General features: G+C 38.2%; 1 protein-coding gene across 1 annotated transcript in view; it reads left to right on the forward strand.

Annotated features, from left to right (window-relative positions):
* Positions 1 to 23,679, forward strand: part of fbxl17 (F-box and leucine-rich repeat protein 17) — a 509,283-nt gene that overhangs the window by 138,796 nt on the left and 346,808 nt on the right. Inside the window, 1 exon segment of the mRNA XM_052020204.1 lies at positions 7,795 to 7,902. Within this exon segment, the coding sequence (XP_051876164.1) occupies positions 7,795 to 7,902 (108 nt within the window).

Genomic DNA, 23,679 nt, shown 5'->3' on the forward strand with positions numbered 1-23,679 from the left:
TCCAGAATCATACTTTGTTAATTAACCAGGGAATGAGCTATTTAGAATTATGATGTGTAATGAGATAGAATTAATTAGTAATTTCATAACTGTGGAATAGTGATCATAATATGACAGAATTTCAGATTCTCTTTGTGGGCAACAAACTGAAGCCTGAAATGAGAATCTTATTGTCAGTCAACAATTTGGAGATCTGTTTTACACTAAGCTATGCATTTACGTATGCATCTAGATTCCATCATCTGCAGTCCTTTCTTTCTCTATGCATTTACACATGGAGGGTTGACTTGATGTAGAAAATTGCTATAGGATCTACTTTATACAGTGGTACTTGAGCTCTAGAGAATAATTTAGAAATAAGCCACTGTACAATACAGATTTTATGTCATATTCTGACGTTTTCCCCAGCTCTGGTAGTAACAATGGGCTCCATTATCCACAGATTGGTGTCTTTCACAACTTAGTATACTTCCCAATTTTATATTACCTAATTCAGAATCCTTTTTTCCCCCAAGAATGAGCATCATTTATGCATCTGTCCCAGGCAGACTAATGTTAATTAGTTTCTAACTTTGATTTCTTGGACTCAATATGGCATCTACTTCACAGTGGGTATCAGGAAAATAAATCTTAACAGCCACTTTCATTGATTTTTTGCTGGAATTGGCTGAATTAGGAAAGCTTTTGAGCAAGGTTCACTTGTGTAATTTCTAAAAAAGAGCAAGAATAAAATATGTAACAAGAATAGCATTTATTATCATGTCATAAGTTTTGTCGTAAGTCATGACATTGTTATGTCATAAGTAACATCAAGCCTGCCAAGAAGTATTTTAGCTATTGAAACTTGTAGCTCCACCAGCCTAATTATCCCAGCATAGAATCTAGTTGTTTAGCTTACATCTTCTAAGATCTGCTTCAAGTATTCTTTTCATGAGAGTTGACCTGTTTGAATAAAAGTTTAAAATTTTAACTCGAGTCGAAAGCCAACATTGGAGCATTCTTAAGTTTCATTGCATCAATTGTAATGTATTTCATTTGGAGCAAAGAGAAATTTGATGATTTAGCTTCAGATTTTTTAATTGAAGATTTGTAAAGAACGAGCACGAGTAATTTTCAATGATTGAAAGAATTAGAAAGGAGAAGATTGGAAAACCAATTGAAGGTAGCTGAAAAGGAATTACAAACATCAAGAGAAAATTGGAAAAGAAAATTGCTAATGACTGAAGAGAATGCCAAGTGTTTTGGTATTTGGAGTATTTGCAGTTTGAGTATTTGTAGTTTGACATTAAAATTTGAAAGACAAAATCTCTTGTGCAGAAGGATATGAATGCAACTAAAGGTCTGAACGATTTTTAGTCTTTGATGTATTAAATTCAAATTTTCAAGAAACATTGAGGATAGCTTTGGATTACAAACTCAGAAATCCATGTGCATTGCTTGTATTAAATGCTCCAGAGGTCCACAACAGTTTTCAGGAATAGAGGTTGCAGCCCAGTAAACTGATTGGGAAAAACAATTCGTAATATACTGCTTGAAAATAAGGAAAATACTGCTTCCTATTTTTGCCAAAAAACACAGAAGAAAGTAAATCTGTAGAAAGGAAGTGTGCAGTGAACCATATCTTTCTGATTAATTGCAGTCCTTTATTTACAGGTTCTAATTTAATTAAATGAATTAACATTTGAATTTTAACTCTCTTAACTGAGTGGTCCTTAAATTTCCTGGACGACTTGGTAGATAAAAACACCACCATAAAGCGTGATAAGTTTTGATTTCTGGTTACTGTTGAATGCAGTTTGAGTGTGAGTCAAAGTGCACAAGCGTAGTTGTCAGTCATCCTTGGCAAGAGAATGCAAAGGCAGCCACGTTTCGCACTCATGCAATGTCCAATGCATATTACAGCTGTGAATAAACCAGGTGCTGATGTGCTCCAAGTAGTCTGGTGATAGCCATTGTTTGAATACAATCATGAAGTTTGGTTGCTTTGGCAAGTTGCATTGAAGATTGACTGTCTTCTGAGCTACCAATTGATGGGAGGGTGGTGAGGGGTTTTGTACCTCACTTAAGGTGTATGAAAGAACTTTGTCCATGTTTGAATGATTAATTAAAAGTCATTTTTTAATTGAAAGGAACATAGTTTCAAAATAGGGTAAGACAGTTAAGCCTGTAAATACATTTCTCTATGCAGAGGGTGGTGAATCTGGTACTCTCAACCCCCTCCTTCCCCCCTCCCCCCGTCCTATAGACCCTAAAAAGCACAGAAGGAAAGACTTAATTAAGAGAAAAGAGACAAAAAGTGAAAAGAAAATGAATTTAATTTTGCTAGGTAGCCTTCAACCATTAAAACTTGTCATTGTTAAATATCAGTGCTGAAGAGATGGACTGGCAATAATTAATACTTACTATAGAATTAAATGATCAATTATTGGTTTAAACTTTAACCTGACCACATTGGATTTTGTTCACAAAACTGTGCAGAACAGTACCACAATTAAACAGGAAATGATAGATTTTTGTTGACTCTTAACATATCCCAACAGCTGAATCATCTGTTCAATAATTTATAGGATACTTTATTCCAAAATAATCCAGATAGCACAGCGTTAATCCTGTCTGAATGCCTGTAAACAGTACAGTATCATCCTTATTGGATTTTTGTCGGTCTCGATAAATTATCTCCTCTCGTCAGCCAGTTTTTTGAAAATAGACAAACTATAAATATTATTGTAGCCAGCCATGCATTTCTAATGAACCTTGTCCATCCTTGTCCAACAATTTCTTACCTCAATAATTTAAAAACAGTATATTAGATTTCAATAAACTTGCTGAAAGCATTTTCTCAGACATTTGTTTTTCATTGATGATATTTACAGAGCCCACCTCCTTGTATCCGATGTAAATCTGAGACAAGGCATTATGGTTTCCATTTTGAAATTGTCAGAACAAAAAATCAAAAGCATTAGCAGCTGTGTATATGTATTGGAACAAGGTTCAGATTAATCTGATCTAATTGAATGGTAGAACAAGCTTTGAGGAATCAAATGATTGTCTTTTATTCCCATGCTTTTAACTCACATCTTCCTTTTGCTATACTGGAGGGATAATACCAGAGGTCAGAGGCTTCCTGTATTTCCTGCTAATCTATTGCTTCCAACAAAAATCTTTGCTTTAAGTATTTAATTTTAACACAATAATTCAAATTAGGACAGGTGAAGAATATACCTGTCTGCATTTTGCCCACATTTCTGTGTTTATCTACGTCTTTCTTCCCGTCTGCCTGTCTTTTTCACTCTCCCTCTCTCTCTTTCTCTTTCACATGTATTCAAGTGTTACAAATTAGAATTTTTGTTTCATGTGTCTAAACCATCAGCTTTTGAGATGTCAACAAAATCCAGGTGAGGGTACAGGCAAGCCCTGCCTTGCAGCCATTTGGGTAATGGAAATTCACCTTTACAGAATTCACAAAGCACTCCCCAAAAGATTTGAGATACAGAATAAAATTTGCTCTTACAGAATTTATGTAAAAAGAGTAAATAAACATGCACAAAACTTTTTTCCCCAACTTGCATTTCTTGACTTATGTTCAGATAAAGCGGGTTTGCATTATGGAAAATTGCAATCCGGATGTTTTTAAGGGAACACACCCCCTGGTAATGTCATTGACAGCTATTTCAGTTTTGTAGCAAAGTATCACTGCTTCTCCACTAAGTCCCATGTCCTTGAAGGAAAGCAGACAAATTAAAATCATTTCCTAAATAAAAGATTCAGTTACAAATTTGTCCATATGTTATGTGCTATTGGAACATAGAAGCCATCAGATACCAGGACTGGAGATTTGTCATGAGAACTATGAGCATTTTCTGAGCTCAGCATTAAATTAATGGGCAGCTATAAACAATGATAGTGTAGAGCAATAATATGCCTTATCTTTCTTGCCTTTTGAAGCACAAAGCACTTAATCTATAAATCAATAATGCAGTTTGCCTTCTGGCCAATAACAGCAAATATTCACAAGGCACTTGATTGGTTAACTCCTCATCAGATGTCACTGATCTCTTGAGGGTGAAGTTAATCAGGCTGGATAGCTCTTCAATCAGGCTTGAATTCCATCCTTCATGAACATAAACATATCAAAACCACTAATACTTCTATACAAGAATGCATCAAGTTTCTAAAAGCAAAATATTACAGATGCTGGAAATTTAAAATATAAACATTAAGTGCTGTAAATACTCAGCAAGTCAGGCAGCATCTGTGGAGAAAGAAACAATTATAGTTTCTGGTTGATGGCCTTTTGTCAACTTCATTCATTCATCACCCCTGTGCTGAAGTACGTTTATGCTTAATCCAGGGATGTCTTGATTGTAAAGTTTTCATCCTTGTATTCCAAACCCTCCATAGCCTTGCTGTCCACTACCTTTATAATGTTCTTCAAGCCTTTGAGATCTCTGCACTCCAACCTATTCTCTGTTCCCAATACTAAATGCACCATTGTTGGAAGCCATGCCTTCAGCAGTATAGTCCTCAAACTCTGGAATCCTCTCCTTTAAGCCTCTCTGTATTTCTACTTCACTTCTTAATCCCTAACCTGTTTCTTTGCTTGTTTTAGTAGCATCTTTATGTCGCTTTCTGCAATATTCTGTTTGATGACATGTCTGTGATGTGGCTTGGATCATTTTACTACATTAAGCATGCTATAAAAATAGTAAGTGGTGTTTTGCATCTCTCCATGCATGCAGTGTTTCAGTAAAGTGTCCATGTGTAGGTGGACTCCATTAATGCTCCCATCCTGCAATTTCCATAATCTGGGGATTAACCACTACTATTGATTAACATTATTTTTTGTTTTCATTTTTATGACAGCCTTTTCCAATCTTGCACAATACATTGTGGTCCTCCAGCTAGAATAATCACATTTGTATATTTGACTGTGATTGGTTTATGGGTTGTGACGTTATATATTCAGGCCAAGTTACTTTCTTGCACATAATCATTGACTATTATAGGAACGGAGGATATTGTTTATTCAAGAAGATTTCCATTATTTATTGCTATTTTATTAAGTTTGCTCATCCATGTCATTCACAAAATATCATTGTGCTAATAAGAAAAAGATTGCAAAGTGAAAGTCTTCCTCTGAGACACTCTATAGGATTATGTATGCTTATCGGGTTTATAAATATTAGATCAAATACAAGTTTGTGTTCAGTTTTTGCAATTAACACAGTTGCCTGTGCAAAATGTGCCCATGGTTTAAGATTGCCTGATTTGATATGCGTCCATTCCCTACAAGTTCAAATGAGCACCCAAGGGGTTTGCTGGAGGAAAGTTGTAAAATTTTCAGGAAAATTAAAGAGGTCATTAAAGTTCATTGTGCAGTTTTCTATTCGGGCCAATGGGAATTATTTGCAACTCAAGGAATATCCTCCAGCACTCTAAGTTTCAAACTCTCTATGGCATATTGGGCCAGATCATGCTCAACAAAGCCCATGCTTCCCATTTGCCCCTTGTGCAATTCCCACTGCTGCATTAAACATCTGCTACCCCAGTGGGACTCGCTGAGCTGGAGGCCTTGCTGCCGTGGCCAATAATCTAAAAAAAAAGTTGAAGTTGGTTCAGCTAGTTTAAAAAAATAATTTTTAAGCAATCATACATTTATTTGAAAACACATTTAACAGACATTAATTAAAAACATTAATTAAAATAAAAAAAATGACTTTCCTTTCTGGCTTAGGTTAGACGAACTTTATGCAGTTCAATCCTTCAGCTCAGTGCAACTGAGGTCCTGCCCCAGGCTCAGTAGTGAATCCAGCCAAGGAGGAATAATCGGAAGCAGTAACATCTGACCACAAGAGTATTCCTTACGGCGGTGGGGAATGCTGTTAGCTTCTGGTTCTCTTTGCAACTGGTTATAGCAGAGGGTCATGATACAGACTAATGCAATCTATGTGACATATAGCTCTGTATATCATTGTGAATCCTCTTCAGCTTCTTTATTTTTTTCATGTGCTTAAACTACTATATCCACTATATCCTTCTGTACAGGTTGCTTCTGAAGTATAGGGAATCTTTGGCAGCTGCCAGATGTTGGTATCCAGATTGCATGTTTGATTTTGTCACCCTGTACCAGATCTGAACCTTCTACTGCCAGATTCAACCTTCTGTTAGTTGTGTGCACTTTTCCCTTGAAAAAATATTTTTTTTTCATGAACTGCTTGTTATTAAACCAGATGGGAAGGATTACTTTTCTGAAATTCCTTATTTATAATTTTGAAAAAAAACTTAATATTGCTGCATGGTGGCTGACAGCAGGTGCAACCACCAAAAGCAAGCAATGAGGAGATTCTCATGAAGGTGATCCTGGTAAGGCCGTATTTCCTGACCATCCCATGTTGCCCTGCTGATCCACTGAGCAATGGCAAATTTTGTTGGCCAGAAGCTCTGTGGCTGAATATGGATTTTTATGACAACCCTGCAGCTTTCATGATCATTTTTTTTTACCTGGTTTTACCACTAGCTATGCTAAGATAAGATAAGATATCTTTATTAGTCACATGTACATCGAAACACGCAGTGAAATGCATCTTTTGCGTAGAGTGTTCTGGGGGCAGCCCGCAAGTGTCGCCACACTTCCGGCGCCAACATGGCATGCCCACGACTTCCTAACCTGTACTTCTTTGGAACATGGGAGGAAACCGGAGCACCTGGAGGAAATCCATGCAGACACGGGGAGAATGTACAAACTCGTTACAGACATCAGCGGGAATTGAACCTGGGTTGCTGGCGCTGTAAAGCGTTACGCTAACCGCTACACTACCATGAACTGAAAATCTTTGCGTTTATGTTGCAATGCCAAAAAGATTTCTCCTCTTCCTGAATGCCATTATATCTTACTGAGAATTATTTTTAATAATGAGATTTTTGACCATGAAATTGCACAAATAAAATGTTGTTTCATGCTGCTTCATGTACATATGCAAAAAGTATGAGATAATTTTCAGTAAGTCACTTTCATGCAACTGTTGTTTTTGATTCTGGAAGGAAGCCAAAAATCCTATCCTGTTGTCTATACTACTGAATTCAGCAACCCTGCTTTCCAGGATGCTGCTAATTTTTTTTTGTGTGAGTCAACCAGCCTGTCATTGCGATATGTGGGCCCCGATTTATGGTATCGATTGTTGGTTCTGGTTCAAGGTTGTTGGTTCCCTCAGATCCAAGTTGAATTGTCCTCTTCAACCATGAGCTGTAATTCCCACACCATTTAGTGCTTATTACAAAAGACCATATACTTCCAGTTTCTTAATATTGCCTTCATGTCACCTTATCTCAGTTTGCTTTTGTTGAAACCATAATCTGTATCTTGGTAAGCTCCAGACTCAAGGAGGCTGTCTGATTATTTAAAAACAAAATGAGTGTCTTTTTATAAAATGTTTGAAAGCTTGGCTGATTATAATATTTAGAGGTTGTATTTTTAGCTTTTGTTTGTTTATATTTGCAATTTTTTTTTGTTCTTTTCTCATGGCTCCTATGCATTTAATTACTTCATTTATTTATTAATGTGAACTTTTTTGCTCAGGGTGTTTTTGGCAATACAAAAGCTTATTGAAGCAAATAAAATGGAGGTATTATGAGCACAGCTTTATTGTTGATTTCAGTATAATGCCCTTCAAGCAAAATGTTCGTTCAAATTAACTTGTACTATTGAGTTGGTTAAAACTTTTTTCTGTTGATGAATGTATTGTTTAGCTGCTGGATAAAAGTCACACTAATTTTTTTTTTGCATTCTTTCTGCAGGTGACAGATAAATCGGTGAAAACATTTGCAGAACATTGTCCTTTGCTGCAATATGTGGGTTTTATGGGCTGCTCTGTCACTTCCCAAGGGGTCATTCACCTCACGAGGGTAAGTAGTAGACTAATAACCATTTGTCATAAATCTCTATAATTACTGCTGAATCTGTAATAATATTTTTGAAGAAATATATGATGAAGTTAGGCATGAGGAGAGGAATATCAATTCTCCTGCACTCCTTCACTATTCTAAGGTGGGTTAGGACTATTGCAAAATGAAAATATTCTTGATTTGATGAAATATCTTCCAAGGATGTATTTCTGTATTATGCATACAATAAGATACCTAAATGATACCTGAAACATTTTAAAATTATTGTCTAGAGTGCTCCCAAATTCATTCCATTTCTATGCTTATTTAAATGTGAGTTTCCATTTATAGGAAAAAATTGGAAAGGAAGTTTATTGAGGAAAAAAAGTGGCATGAACTGAATTCCAAATGATAAATTTTAATTAACTGAGTAACATTATAATGCAGTGTTAAACAAGGACTAAGTAAGAAAGAACCTAGTAGAGAGTCATAGAGTTGTATAGCACAGAAACAGGCTCTTCGGCCCCACCCCCCACATCCATTCCACCCATTGTACCTATCTACACTGATCCCATTTACCCACATTATATCCATAGTCTTCTATGCCTTGGCGAGATTCTTCCTACATGTCCTAAAAGTATCTGTCTCTAACACCTCTTCAGGCAGCACATTCCAGACACCAACTACCCTTCGTGTAAAAAAAATAATCCCCTTACACTCCCTCTAAACATCCTACCTCTCACCTTAAACCTATGCCCTCTTGTTCTGGACAACTTCACCATGGGAAAAAGATTTTAAATATCTCCCCCATCTATGTCTCTATTAGGTCAACCCTCAGCTTTCTTGGCTGCAGGGAAAACAAACCCAGCCTGTCCAGTTTCTCATTATTGAACTGCTCCAATCCAGGCAATGTCCTTGTTAGCACAATAACTTCCTTTCTATGGTGTGGCAACCAGGACTGCGCACAGTACTCCAGGTGTAGCCAAACCAATGTTTTATAAAGTTGTAACAGGACATCCAAGCTCTCACATTCTATGCCACACCCATTCATGTTGAATCTTTCATAACTGCTGGATGTCCTAAAACATTTTATAACTGATGACATATTTTTGAAGTCAAAAATAGAACCAGTTTCTGCTCCATGAGTTTTAGTTGCTTAAAAAAAAGCTGACTAATGAGGAAAGACTTAATGGAAAATCATAACAAGACAAAAACTTGCAATAATCCTGGTGAAGGGAAAAAAAAACTTCAAATGATATTACCACAAAAAGGGAGTATAAGAAATGTTACAAGGATTATCAAAATCAAAAAGCAGTTATTTTACAATTTCATTAGAAAATAAGTGACAGGCAGGAGCACAGTGAGCCTTTTCTGAACTAGTAACAGTAAAATTGTAAAAGAAAATGAGGAAATGGCAGATATGTTTAATTATTTTATTATTTATATGGAAAGAAGGGTGATAGCAGGTTGGATATCCCAAGCAGGGAATTATCGATCAGTTGGCTTAACATCCATTTAATAAATTGTGAAGGTAGATAGTTAAGGTTAGAGTGACTGAATTTTTAAAGATTTTCAGCAGATCCAAAAAGGGGTGGCATTACTTTTGCTTGCTTAACTGATTTTTTTTCAAAAATGGAAGGACATTTTTTGTATATGGGTTTCTACAAAGCACATAATTTAAGAGACCATCAACTGAAACTATTGATGAGTTGTTGACAGGAGACAGAGACCACAGATTATGTGATTGTGATGTCCCATAAGGATTTATGTAAGGACTGCAATTATTCACCGTTTATGAACAACTTAGATAAGATGGAAATCCAACTTTGAAGTGTCAGAGATAGTCAAAGTGGGTGGAAACCATGTGTAGGCAGATGGGATTAGTTTCGATTGGCATCATGGTCAGCACAGACATTGTGGGCTGAAGGGCCTGTTCCTGTGCTATACTATTGTATGTTCTATAGGTTATTGAAAATTTATGCTTGGGATAAAAATACAGCTGTGAGAATTTAACATGGCTGAGCAAATGTTGCTATATGCAGGAGTTAATTGAGCAGCATGAGAAATCGGAAATAAGTCAGTTAATTTACATAGGAATTGCTGTTGGTTTGGTATTTTTTAAATGTAGTTGTTCCTGTAATGTCGAAAATGTGGCAGCCAATTTACTCATGGCAGGCTTCCAAAAACAGCAGTGTGAAAAGACTTGATAACGCGCTTTTTAGGGATGCTGAGAGAGTGAGATGACCTGGACACCAATAATGACTCCTCTGCTCTTCTTTAAAATAATCCTATGGGATCTGTTGCATCCACCTGAGAGACCCATTGGAAAAAGGGCACATCTAACTGCAACACTTCTTCAGTATTACACTGGAATGTCAGCCTAGATTTTTATACTTAAATCTCTGAAGTGGGATTTGCACCTGGAATTTCAGAGGCATGAGTTCACCAGTTGATCCACAAGAATGCATAAAGGCCATTTCAGCCCCTCAAGCCTATTCTAATATGCAGTCTGAGCCTGAGTGATCTACAGTATAGCTGAATTCCTTTTACATGTCTTTTTCCCTCACTCTCTGTCCCTGTCTGTCTGTCTGTCTGTCTGTCTGTCTGTCTCTCTCTCTCTCTCTCTCTCTCTCTCTCTATCTCTCTCTCTCTCTATCTCTCTCTCTCTCTATCTCTCTCTATCTGTATCCCTATCTGATAAAAATCTGCCGATTTCTGCTTTGACAGCTTCATTTTCCTAACTTCTCTCATTTGGGGAGAGAATTACAGATTTTGTTTACCTTTTCATTAAAAAGTAGTCCAGATTTGCCTGCTTAACATCCAAGTTATGCATTTAAGATTATGCCCCTTGTATTTGATTCTCCCATCACTGGAAATCTCTTTTCTCTACGCACCCTGTAGAATTCCTAAAACATTTCAAAGACCTTAAGCAGATGATTGGTCAACCTTTTGAATATTAAGGGATAGAATTGAACTTTATGCAACGTGTTCTCATAATTTAATCTTTACAGCTTCTGCATCATTCTGTTGAAATTGCACTCAGCTCCAATCTTGCTCATATTTTCTTCCTGTTTGTGTTGTCCTTTTATTTTCTGGCCCAAGCTCTCTGGGACGGTTCCCTCCATATAACAAAGCCTTCCGCTCTTGTTATCCAGTCTCTTATGAAATAAATGGCAGTGTTCCATTAGTCTATTTAATTACTCTTCATATGTGTCAACGTGAATTTGATGATTTACATACACACTTGCCTACATTTCTTTACTTAGCCCCAGCTTTTAGTTTTATAAAAAATATTTCAATTTGGCCTTTTAGGATCCAAAGTGGGTAATCAGGCATATCTCACATTTAACTTCACCGATCACTGATTTTCAATTTCTCATTTGATTATGGTTTATTACTGATGTTGCAAAGCAACAATATGTCTTTAACCCTGTTGTGAAAGAGCAAACTAATGGTAAGTAAATCCATTTACCATTTCTGTTACCTGGTAAAGTCTTTTTTCATGTTAGTGGTATACTTGGAGGGAGCAAGATAAGATAAGATACTCCTCACATTCTGAAAATAGCAAAGAGAAGAACGTCATTTCTACAATGGTGTGAGTCCAATGTGTCTTGATTCTAATGGGACTTGTGTCTAATTCATAATAACTTGATTGCAGATCAGTTATCTGGATTCAGCAGGCAGTGGGATATTGCTTCTTTAGGACATCTTACATTAAGCTCAGCAGATTACCTCCTCCGGGCCATTTATTATAAATGTATTATGTGCAGTGTTTTTTATTCCCCCTGTTGTTTTAAAAAAAATAATTTTTCTTCTTCTTTCTTCCTGCCATTGCATGACACTGAGTGCCACTTAAGAATTCACAAGGATAGCCTTAGGTTGTTTAAGAAATAAAATCTATCGTGTTTCATCAAGACACTATACTGTGTATCCACATGGTCTGATAAAGTGGCTTGTTGGGGATAAATTTCTCAAAGTGGGTTTGTTTCTTTTATTAAGTGTTTTACTCACTCTGTGATTTGTAATAGTTTGCTGCAAGAAAATCCCGGTGATTCTAATGAGCAGAGCAGGGAAGATGGAGGAAAAATGACCAATTGTCTGTAATTGGAATTGTATATACAATCTGTATATGCCCCACAGATGTCTGAATTTCTTGATCAATGGCCTTTTTTGACATAACAGATTCTTTTAAGTCTTGCTGATGTTCAAATTGATAATAGATACTTGAACTATTATACAGTTTTTGGTCTGAATATCAGCTTCAAATAATTAGTTTTGGATTTATCACTAGCACTTTTAGATATTCACTATAAGCTATTAGCATTCCATTTTTTCACAAATTATAATGATGTTGTATGCAATAAAATCAATAATTGTAAATGTAATTTTATATAACTTTGTTGTGAGTATACAAAATGTTGTAGATAATAACTGTGCGAAGCTAGAGAAGAAATTACAGGAGCCCTGGCTGAGCTATATGCATCATTGTTAGTGATGAGTGAACTGCTAGGAGACTGGAGGGTGGCTAATGTTGTGCCTTTTTTTAAGAAGGGCTGCAAAGAAAAACCTGGGAACTATAGACCAGTAGGCCACACATCTGTAAATTACAAGAGGTATTCTGAGGGATAAGATATATGTGCATTTGGAAAGATGGGTTGATTAAGGAAAGTCAGTGTGGCTTTGTGCATGGGAGATCATGTCTCATGAATTTGATTGAGATTTTTGAAGAAGTAACAAAGAAGGTCGATGAGGGCAGAGTGGTAGATGTAGTCTTTATGAATTTCAGTAAGGCTTTTGATAAGGTTCCATGTGGTAGGCTGCTTTGGAAAGTTAGATCACGTGGGATCCAGGGAGAGCTAGCTGATTGGATACACACTTGGCTTGATGGTCGGAAGCAGAGGGTGATGGTGGAAGGTTGTTTCTCGGACTTGAGGCTAGTGGTGTGCATCTGGGGTCGGGGCTGGGCCCATTGTTGTTTGTCATCTATATCAATGGTTTGGATGAGAATGTACAAGGCATGGTTAGTAAGTTTGCAGATGACACTAAAACAGATGGTGTCCTAGACAGTGAAGATGGTTAACAGGAGTGACAGAGGGATCTTGATCAGCTGGGTAAGTGGGCCGAGGAATCTTAAATGGAGTTTAGTTCAGATAAGTGCGAAGTGTTGCATTTTTGGAAGACAAATCGGGGTAGGACTTTCACAGTGAATGATGGCAGGGCCCTGGGGAGTGTTGTGGAACAGAGGGACCTTGGAGTTCAAGTTCATGGTTCCCTGAAAGTGGCGTCACAGGTAGACAGGGTGGTGAAGAAGGCTTTTGGCATTCTGGCCTTCAGCAGTCTGGGCATTGAGCATAGAAGTTGGGATGTTATGTTGCAGTTGTACAAGACTTAGTGAGGCCACATTTGGAATATTGTGTTCAGTTTTTGTCACCCTGCTATAGGAAAGATGCCATTAAGCTGGAAAGAGTGTAGAGGAGATTTACAAGGATCTTGCCAGGACTCAAGGGACTGAGTTATGGAGAGAGGTTGAGCAGGTTGGGGATTTATTCCTTGCAGTGTAGGAGAATGAGAGGTGATCTTATAAAGGTGTAAAAAATCATGAGGGACATAGATAGGGTGAATGCACACAGTGTTTTTCCCAGGGTTGGTGAATCAAGAACGGGAGGACTTAGGTTTAGGGTGAGCGGGGAGAGATTTAATAGGAGCCCGAGGGGCAACTTTTTAACCCAGAGGGCAGTCTATATGTTGAATGAGATGCGAGAGGAAGTGGTTGAGGCTGGTACATTAACAGTATTTAAAAGGTTCTTGGACATGTCACGGATGGGAAAGGTTTAGAGGGATGTGGGCCAAATGAGAGCAAATGGGACTAGTTGAGATGGGAGTCTTGGTTGGCATGGACTGATTGGGCCGAAGGCCTGTTTCCCTCTTAGGCAGGTGGGACCTGTGCAAGAGGGATGGGTTATATCTGAGCTGGAGGGCAACCAATATCCTCGCAGGGAGGTTCACAAGTGCTACTCAGGAGAATTTAAACTAGCGTGACAGGGGAATGGGAACCAGAGCAGCAGGTGAAGGGATTGAAGGGAAAGTTGATGTCATAGAGTCCTAGAGTTATACGACATGGAAACAGGCCTTTTAGCCCAACTGGTCTGTGCCAACCAAGATGCCCATCCAAGCTAGCCCCATTTGCCCATGTTTGGCCCACATCCTTCTAAACCTTTCCTATCCATATACCTGTTCATCTGTCTTTTAAAAGCTGTGTTTGTACCTGCCTCAACCTCTTCCACTGGCAGCTCATTCCATATACGTACCACCCTCTGTGTAAAAAAAAATTGCCCCTCAAGTTCCTGTTAAATCTTGCCTCTTTCACCAGCTTGCACATAGAAGACAGAGGGGAGTGGTGGAAGGTGTTATTCTGACTGGACCAGTTCGGTGACATTATGCGGATCAGTGCTTGGGCCTCTATTGTTTGTGATATATAAATGACTTGGTTGAAAATGTAGATAGGTAGGTTAGTGAGTTTGCAGACAACACAAAGATTGGTGCAGTTGTGGACAGTGAAGAAGGGTGTCAAAGGATACAGCAGAATATAGATCATTTACAATATAGGTGGAGAAATGGCAGATGGAGTTTAATCCAGGCAAGTGTGAGATGTTGCGCTTTGGGAGCTCAAATGTAAAGGGAAAGTACACAGTTAATGGCAGGACCCTTAACAGCATTGATATACAGAGGGATCTTGGGGTCCAAGTCCATAGCTCCTTGAAAGTGGCCACACAGGTAGATAGGGTGGTAAAGAAGGCATATGGCATGCTTGCCTTCATTGGTCGGGGCATTGAGTATCAGTAAGGAAGTTATATTGGAGCTATATAAAACTTCAGTTAGGTCGCACTTGGAGTATTGTGTGCAATTCTGGTCGACCCGTTACGGGAAGGATGTGGAGGCATAGATAGGGTAGATAGAATCCTTTTCCCAGTGCAGAAATAAGATAAGATCTTTATTAGTCACATGTACATCGAAACACACAGTGAAGTACATCTTTTGTGTAGTGATTTTGGGGGGCAGCCCGCAAGTGTCGCCACACTTTCGGTGCCAACATAGCATGCCCACAACTTCCTAACCTGCACGTCTTTGGAATGTGGGAGGAAACCGGAGCACCCGGAGGAAACCCACACAGACACGGGGAGAATGTACAAACTCCTTACAGACAGTGGCCGGATTTTGAATCCAGGTCGCTGGCGCTGTAAAGCATTATGCTAACCACTATGCTACTGTGCCTGCCCTATACTGAAATGTCAAATACTGGAAGATATGTATTTGAAGTGAGAGGTGGGAGGTTTAAAGATGTGCAGGGCAAGTTTTGTTTTACAGACAATGTGGTAGATGCCTGGAAGGGACTGCCAGTGGCAGTGGTGGAAGCAGATACGATAGTGGCATTTAAGAGGCTTTTAGATTGACACTTGATTATGCAGGGAGTGGAGGGATATGGATCATTTGCAGGCAGAAGAGATTTAGTTTAATTTGGCATTGTGTTCGGCACAGACATCATGGGCCTGTTTCTATGCTGCACTGTTCTATCTTCTCTCTACATTCTTATTCAAATCGGTAATATATATCACAAAAACATGGGACCCAGAACCAATCACTGTGGCAAACCCTCTACTACCACCCTCAGACTTCTTCCACCAAGCCAATTGGTTAGATCAGTCTGGATCCCATGTGATCTCACTTTCAGGACGAGCCTACCATGTGGAAGCTTGTCAAAGGCCTTGCCAAAGTCCCTGTAGACAACATCTACTACCCTGCCTTCGTCAATCCTCTTGGTCATAATCGGTCCTTTCCTTTCCAAATGAAAATGGATCCTGTCTCTCAGAATCCCCTCCAGTAACTTCCCCACCTTCCCCACCACTGATGTTAGGCTCACTGGCCTATGGTTCCCTGATTTGTCTTTCCAGGCCTTCTTAAATAAATGCACAACATTTGCCACTCTCCAGTCTTCTAGTACCTCACTTGTGGCTGAGGAAGATACAAAAGTCTCTGCAAAAGCCCCAACAGTTTCTTCCCTTGCTTCCCACAATGTCCTAGGATGCACTTGGGCAGGTCCTGGGGATTTATCCACCTTTTTGTGCCTCAAGACTGCCAACACCTGCTCTTTCATAATCTCGATATGTTTCAGGACATCAGTGTTCTCTTCCCTGAATTCCCTAGCTTCCATGACCTCATCTGTATTTTCCAACTCCCGTGGCTCCACACATAGATGACCACACTGATCCTTAAGGAGACCTATTCTCTCCCTAGTTACCCTCTTGCTCTTAATGTACTGATAGAATCTCTTCAGATTTTTCTTTACCTTAACTGACAAGGACATCTCATGTCCCCTTTTTGTCCTCTTAATTTCCTTCTTAAGTGTATTCCTACACCCCTTATGCTCCTTAAGGGACTCACTTGATCCCAGTTGGCTATACCTGACATATGCCTCCTTTATCCTGATCAGACCTTCAAGATCCCATATCAGCCAGGGTTTCCTAATCCTGCCAGCCTTGCCCTTCACTCTAACAGGAACCTTTCCTATCACACTTTTAAAAGCTTCCCACTTGCCTGATGTCCCTTCACCTGCTAACAGCCTCTCCCAATCAACTGTTGCCAGTTCCTGTCTTATGCCATCAAAATTAGCCTTGCCCCAATTTAGGACTTTAACTTGTGGACCACTCCTATCTTTTTCCATAATTATTTTTAAATTAATAGAATTATGGTTACAGGTCCCAAAGTGCTCCCCACCTGACACTTCAGTCACTTGCCCAGCCTCATTGCCCAACTGAAGCTCCAGTGTGCCCTCTCTCTCGTAGGGCCATATGCATAAGAAAACTATGCTGGACACAGAGAAAACTTCCCTGAACACACATGCATGGCAATTGATATCACAGCTGCTTGCTCAATGCTCTTTAAACATAGTGTGTCAAACAGGCAAGTGATTCAAAGTTGCCTAAGGTGTTTTATTTTGTGATAGGACACTCCAATTGCATTTCACAGTTGATTTATATATATATAGAAACTTATAACATGGTTATATTTTGAGGTCAGAATGTAAGAATATAAGAAATAAAAACAAGAGTAATTCATTTGGCTACTTGTGGCTGGTCAGCCATTCAATAACGTAATGGCTGATCTTATGCTTCAGTTCCATTTTCCTGCATTAATCCTTCATTCCTATTATCCAAAAATCTATTAATCTGTATCTTGAATATACTCAGTGACTGAGCCTCCACATCCCTCTTGGGTGCAGAATTCCAAAAATTCACCACCCACTGGGTAAAGAAATTTCCTTTCATTTTAGTCCAGAGTGGCCAACCCCTTTTTTTGAGACATTGAACTTTGGTTCGAGTCACTTCATCCAGGATAAATAATATTCCTGATTCTACCACCAACGGAATCACCTCTTACACTTCTAAACTGAAGTAAATAAGGCTCAATCTGCTTAATCACTTCTAAAATGATAACTGTCCCAAACAACCCCTGCTCATTCCTTCCTGGGAATCAATCTATTGAACCTTCATAGAATTTTCTGTGTTGCAATTGTCCTTCGTTAGGTAGGGGAATCAGATCTGTGTGCATTAGTTCAGATGCATTCTCATGAGGACTCCATATAATTGTAGGAAGATATCTTTACTGTTGTATCCAAATCTTTTTGCAATAAAGGCTAACATACAGTTTGCCTTACCCATTATTTGCTTAACCTGCATATTAATTTTCAGTGAATCATATACAAGGAGATGCAGGTCCCTCAGTTTCACAGATTATGCTGATACCCTCATACAAGTCATTGATAAAGATTGTGAGCAGCTGGGACATTAATTCCTGCAGTACCCACCTAGTCACAGCCTCTCAACCAAAAAATAACTTTTATTTTTACTCTGTTTTCTGCTCATTAACCAGTCCATGCTAGTATATTATCCCCAATCTCACATGCTCTAATTTTCACATGTTCACGGTCTCACGTATTCTAATAACTCCTTAGTGGCACCTTATTGAAGTCCAAATGCACCAGATCCTAACACGAGGGGGCATAATTTTAAGGTGATTGGAGTAAATTATAGGGGGGATGTCAGGGGTAAGTTATTTGCACAGAGAGTGGTGGGTGCGTGGAATGCACTGCCGGCAGAGGCGCTGGAGGCAGATATGTTAGGGACATTTAAGGTACTCTCAGATAGGCACATGAATAATAGAAACATGGAGGGCTATGTGGGAGGGAAGGGCTAGATAGATCTTACAGCAGGATAAATATCGGCTCAACATCGTGGGCCGAAGGGCCTGTACTGTGCTATGATATTCTATGTTCTAGGTCCACTGGTTCACCCTTATTTTATCTTCTAGTTATAATCTCAACAAACTCTAACAAATTTGTTGAAGATGATTTTTCTTTTAGAATTTTATGTTGACTTTGCACTGTCCTATTACTATTTTCCAAATGTCCTGCTTCCGTTTCCTCAATAACAGATTCTTGCAATTTCCATATTAATGATGTTTGGCAACTGGTCTTGTGTCACCCATTTTCACTTAGCTTCCTTTATTAAATAGTGGAGCTACATTTGTTACCTTCCAATATGTAGTTACCATTTTAAAATCTATGGAATTTTGGAAGATGACTACCAGTGTATCCACTATCTCCACAATCACTTTTTTTCAGAAACTTGAGATGCCACTCATCAGGTCCTAGGGATTAATCAAGTTTCAGTCCAATTAATTTTTCTTACTTTTTGATGCATTCTAATTTCTTTCAGCTCCTGATTCACTCCTGACTTGTTTTTCTTTTTATATATCTCTGTAAAATTTTAGTTTGTTTTCCATTTCTGCTTTCCCTTTTCTTATCCATTTCTTGCTTTTAGTTTACTGAAATCTGTACTTTTTCCACACCCTGGGCTTAATTCTATTTTTGGCAGCATTGTAAGGCTTTGGCTTTGATCTGATGTTACTTTTAAATTCTTTTATTAGCCATGATGGCAACATTTTTCCTGTTGGGTTTTTGTGCCCTAAGGGACTACGGGTTCACCACAAACTTGTGTATTCTTTCAGTGTTGGCCATTGGCCCTTTTGTTGTCCTATTTTTTTAATGTAGTTTCCCAATCTACCATAGCCAATTCACACTTCATATCTTAATTATTTACTTTGTTTAGATTTAGGACCCTGATTTCAGATTAAACAAAATGACTTTCAATCTGGATATTATATTTTAATCACCATTCCCTAAAGGGCCCTTTACTACCAGATTATTAATTAACCTTTTGTGGGCCAGAAATATCCTATTTCCTCAACATACTTATTTAGAAAACCATCTATTATACACACCATGAATTCATTCTCTACACGATTACCGCTATTTTGATTTGTTCAGTCTAGGTGTGAATTGAAGCTTGCATTATTTTTGTGTTACCCTTGTTGCATCCACCTCTCATTTCCTGATTTATGCCAGGACATATATTGTGACAGCTGATTGGGAACAAGAGACAATTCCCACCGATGCTATCTGCTGTTGCTGTTTCTTAGCTCCCTCCAAACTGATACTAGTTTTTGATTTTCCGAGTAAGATCCATTCTATCAACAGTCTTTATCTTATCCTTTGTTATCAGGACTTCCTCTGCATTTTCAATTTGGCCATCGCTTCTCAATGTTAGGTATCCAGGAATATTTAATTCTTAACTCTTGTTATAGTACTTGTATGTTGTGTACATATTAGTGATTAGAATGTACCATTTATTTCTATGTAGTTGCATTTATATATATTAGTAACATGCTTTACTATTTTACCTGATAGAAAAATTATATCTTTAAAACTATCATAAGAAATAAATGTTTCTATTAAATTAGTCCTTTCGTTTCTATCCTAGTTTGGAGTTTCTTTCCTAGTTTTGGATTATTAATGCCTGTATGTTTATGATTTAGGCAGCAGAGCTCACTCTGGTTTCTATTATAATATTTTTTAAGAGGACAAATAATACCAGAGCCCTGAATACTCTTGATCCCATGCATTCTGATATGTGCTATTGAACTACTATTCTAAGAGTCTTTGGATAAAGTCCAAAATACATTTGTTCTGATTAAATTCCTTTGTGTTTAGCCAGGTTAAAATGTAATCTTCAGCAGCCTTCTGTCAAATATGCTCAATCTCGCAGAGAATAAATGCCTTCATTGTCAACTGTATAATTAGAATGCCCTGAAATTAAATATGTTTTAAATCTCGAGGAAGCAATAATGTGTGTAATTACCTTTTATAACATGTGGAGTGATATATAAACCTATAAGAATTATTTCCTTGGTTGTTGTAACTCTGTGTGGGCAAGGTGCTTAAGCGCGACATCTGCAATTCAAAGAACTGGTAGAAGTGACAAGGGAGAACATTTGGATCTGGAATATTCAGTGTGGGAAGTGGGAGATGGCATGCCAATTTTCGACAAATGTTGGAACACAGCTATATGTGCAGGAAGAACAATTTGAACCTGATCTGCCTCTTTGAAGCATCTTAATGTTTTCATTTTAAATTATATTGAAGTCTACTGATTATCGATTTAGTGATTAGAACAGTCAAATTACCATCCCACAAAGGAGTTGAACGGCTTGTCAATGTTTTGAGATGGGTTTGCCAAACGTTTACACTGGAACTATTGGAAGATGCAGGCAGGATCTTAAATTGATATGTATTTATTAATTGCAGCTCTGATTTGGGAATTATTCTCATGATAGTTTGTCTGCATATATTTATAAGAAAGTTTGATTTTGAGGTCATCTGAGCTAACCTAACATAATCATAGAATGGAGGGTGATTAATTAGCCCATAGCAAAATGTTGCCTTATAATCATGATTTAGATTACTGTGAACAGCAGATTCAAAACATGTTAGATATATCTATACAGGGCAGGAGAAAGCAGGGAATGAATAACTATGTATGACTACTTCCAGTAACAATGAAATTCTGATTGTAAAATAAAAAAATATAAAGAAGAGTTTGTACAGTGAAGGACTACTTATGTGTTTGAAATGAAATTGCAACTGTCAGAACTGTGACAAGCCAAAGAGAAATACAACCTTGTCTGACTGAGTACCACCAACATCATTGACAATGGATATCCCTCATATTCAGTGGTGGTTCCATTGTAAATAGCAAATTATTGACTTGGACCATCCATTGCTTTGGCACTGCTCAGCTCCTTGAAATTTCTCAACCCCTTCCAGATTTCCTGAAGTTGAATGGCTCTCTGATCAGTGTGTTATTACTCCTGACTTTTTCCTGTGGAGCTGCTAGTGCACTTCATCAGCAGCTAGTGAGTGGTTTAGCAAGGAATAGGGTCCAATTTGAGTATCTCCATGGTGATAGAGACTTATAACTTTTCTGAAAAATTCAAAAACCTTCTTCGTTCCTTTCTACAAAATGTTGGAGAATTTTGCAAATGTTGCTCAGCATGGTCTTTTCCTCATTTTGCATCAGTCACGTCAGCTTGTACCTTCTACTGGCGTGTATAACTGATAGCAAGAAAATTTGAAATCAAATGTAAGATTTCTTTGAAAAAAGAAACTGCTATTTGAAACATATGTCACTTACTTTTCTGCTTTCCAGTACCAATACCTCAAGCAGAAATCCTTTCTTCAATAAATATTAGATTGGATAAACATTTAAGGCAACATAAATGTCATTGTATAAAAACATAAATACTATGATATCTGATGTCATAGCTTCCAGAATATGACTCAGCTGAATTGTCAATTATAGCATTTTTAATCTGGTGATGAAAATTTTTTGACATTCTTTGTACATTTTGAGAGATTTGTTGTCAATTTTGAGTTCTTGTGTATTTATTTGATCAGTCAATCTCTCAAGAATTTTTTTCACAGATGGAACTGATTCTGTTTATGTACAATAGTTTTGGACACCATGTGAACAATCTAGTTTTTTATGTGTTCCATTAGCATATTTACATAGAATCATAGAATTGTTAAAGCACAAAAGGAAGTCATTCAGCTTAAGTCTGTGCCAGATCCTTATAGAGCAGTCTGTTCATTTTCTTTACCCCATTCTTTTCCTTTCCCATAGCCTGCAATTTTTTTTAAGCTTCAGATATTTATACCATTCCAGTTTTGAAAGCCATAATTGAATCAACAACCAGCACACTTTAAGACAGAGCATTCCAGATCGTGGCTACTTGCGTAGAAAGATTTTCCACATGTCACCCTTGCATCTTTAGCTTTCGTTTTAAATCTGTGCCCTCTGTTCCTTGACCTTTCCATGAATGGGAACTGCTTCTCTTCTGGACCCTATTTAAACCAGTCATAATTCTGTACACATCTATCAAATCTCCTCTCAACTATATGGGAGTAACCCTAGGTTTCACAGTCTGTTTTTGTAATTGAATTCCCCTTTCTCCCAGAACAGTCCCTGGAAATCTTAAATGAACCATCTCTACAGCCTTAACATCTTTTCTTAAAGTATGATCACCAGAATTGTGCACAGTACTTCAGTAATAGCTTAACTATTTTATAAAGGTCCAAAATGACTACTTTGCTTCTGTATATCGCATCTCTGCTTACAAACCCCTGCATCCCATATGCTGCAGTAATTCCACTGTCAACCAGCTTTCCCAGCTTCAAGAACTTAATGCACAATTCATTCATGTCTCTCTTCTCATATACCCAATTTAGAAAAATATAGTCCATGCTGTCTCTTTTTTGAAAACTATGTTGACATTTCCTTTAATATCTATTTTCTGACCATTTTTCCCCTTCTGCTGTCCAAATCACTTTACCAGAATTTCTGGTCTGAATCTTGAATGAGCCATATGTTCTTCTTCTTAGGCAGTGACTTGGGATTGAGGATGATTTGCTTCCTCTTGGGATTTGTGGGTTTTGAGGTGGCGAATGAAGCCAGTGTGGGAATCACAGACTCTTCCACAGAGAGCAGGAGGGGTCTGGTAGAGAAGAGGTAGGAGGTTGTGGCAATAGCTTGGGCAGAATAGGTGGATAGTTTGTAAGCTGGTGCAGTTCTTCTGCTACTTACATAGGTCCTCATAATGTTCCTGCTGCATTGCCATAATACCATCCTGAATGCTGTTCCTCCACTTTTCCACTTTCAGTGGTCATGGGCCTCATTCCTGGGGATGGGTGGGGCTGTTCCACTTCTTCGAGGAAGCTTTGAGCACAACCTTGAAGCATTTTCTCTGTCCATTCTGTATTCTCCTCCCACAACAGAGCTCAGGATATAGTTTCTATTTTGGGAATCTGTAGTCAGGCAGGAGAACCACATGGCCTCCCCAAGCATAGTCAACTGAATGTAACTAGGGCCTCAGTGCTGGGAATGTTAGGCTGGGAGAAGATTCTGACATTCGTTTGTTTATCTTTTCAGTAAATTTGGAGCATTTGTGTACATATCTGCCTTTGCTGAGAGGTGGTTCCTGGGATATGAGATGTGACCCACATTTTCCAGGGTCTTGTTGTGAACCTTTGTTGTTGGAGGACAGGGTACAGAGGGATTAGGTTTGCAGAACACTTTGGTCAAATGGATGTGGAGTATAAGGCCCATTTTCTCATATGGGTTGGTCAACAAATTGATGATGCCTTGGAGCTTGGCCTCTGAGTCTGTGCAAACACAAGAATTGTCTGCATTTTGCAGCTCCACTAATGAGAGTCAGGTGACCTTGGTTCTGGGTTGATCAGTTTCCCATTAGTTCTAAGGATTAGATTCAGTCCCACAGAAAGTTTGTTGGAGGCATGTTGAAACATTGCAGTGATAAAAATTAAGGAAAGTATTGGGAAGATTGATG

Source organism: Pristis pectinata, chromosome 7, assembly GCF_009764475.1.
Source record: "Pristis pectinata isolate sPriPec2 chromosome 7, sPriPec2.1.pri, whole genome shotgun sequence".
Classification (NCBI taxonomy): Eukaryota; Metazoa; Chordata; class Chondrichthyes; order Rhinopristiformes; family Pristidae; genus Pristis; species Pristis pectinata.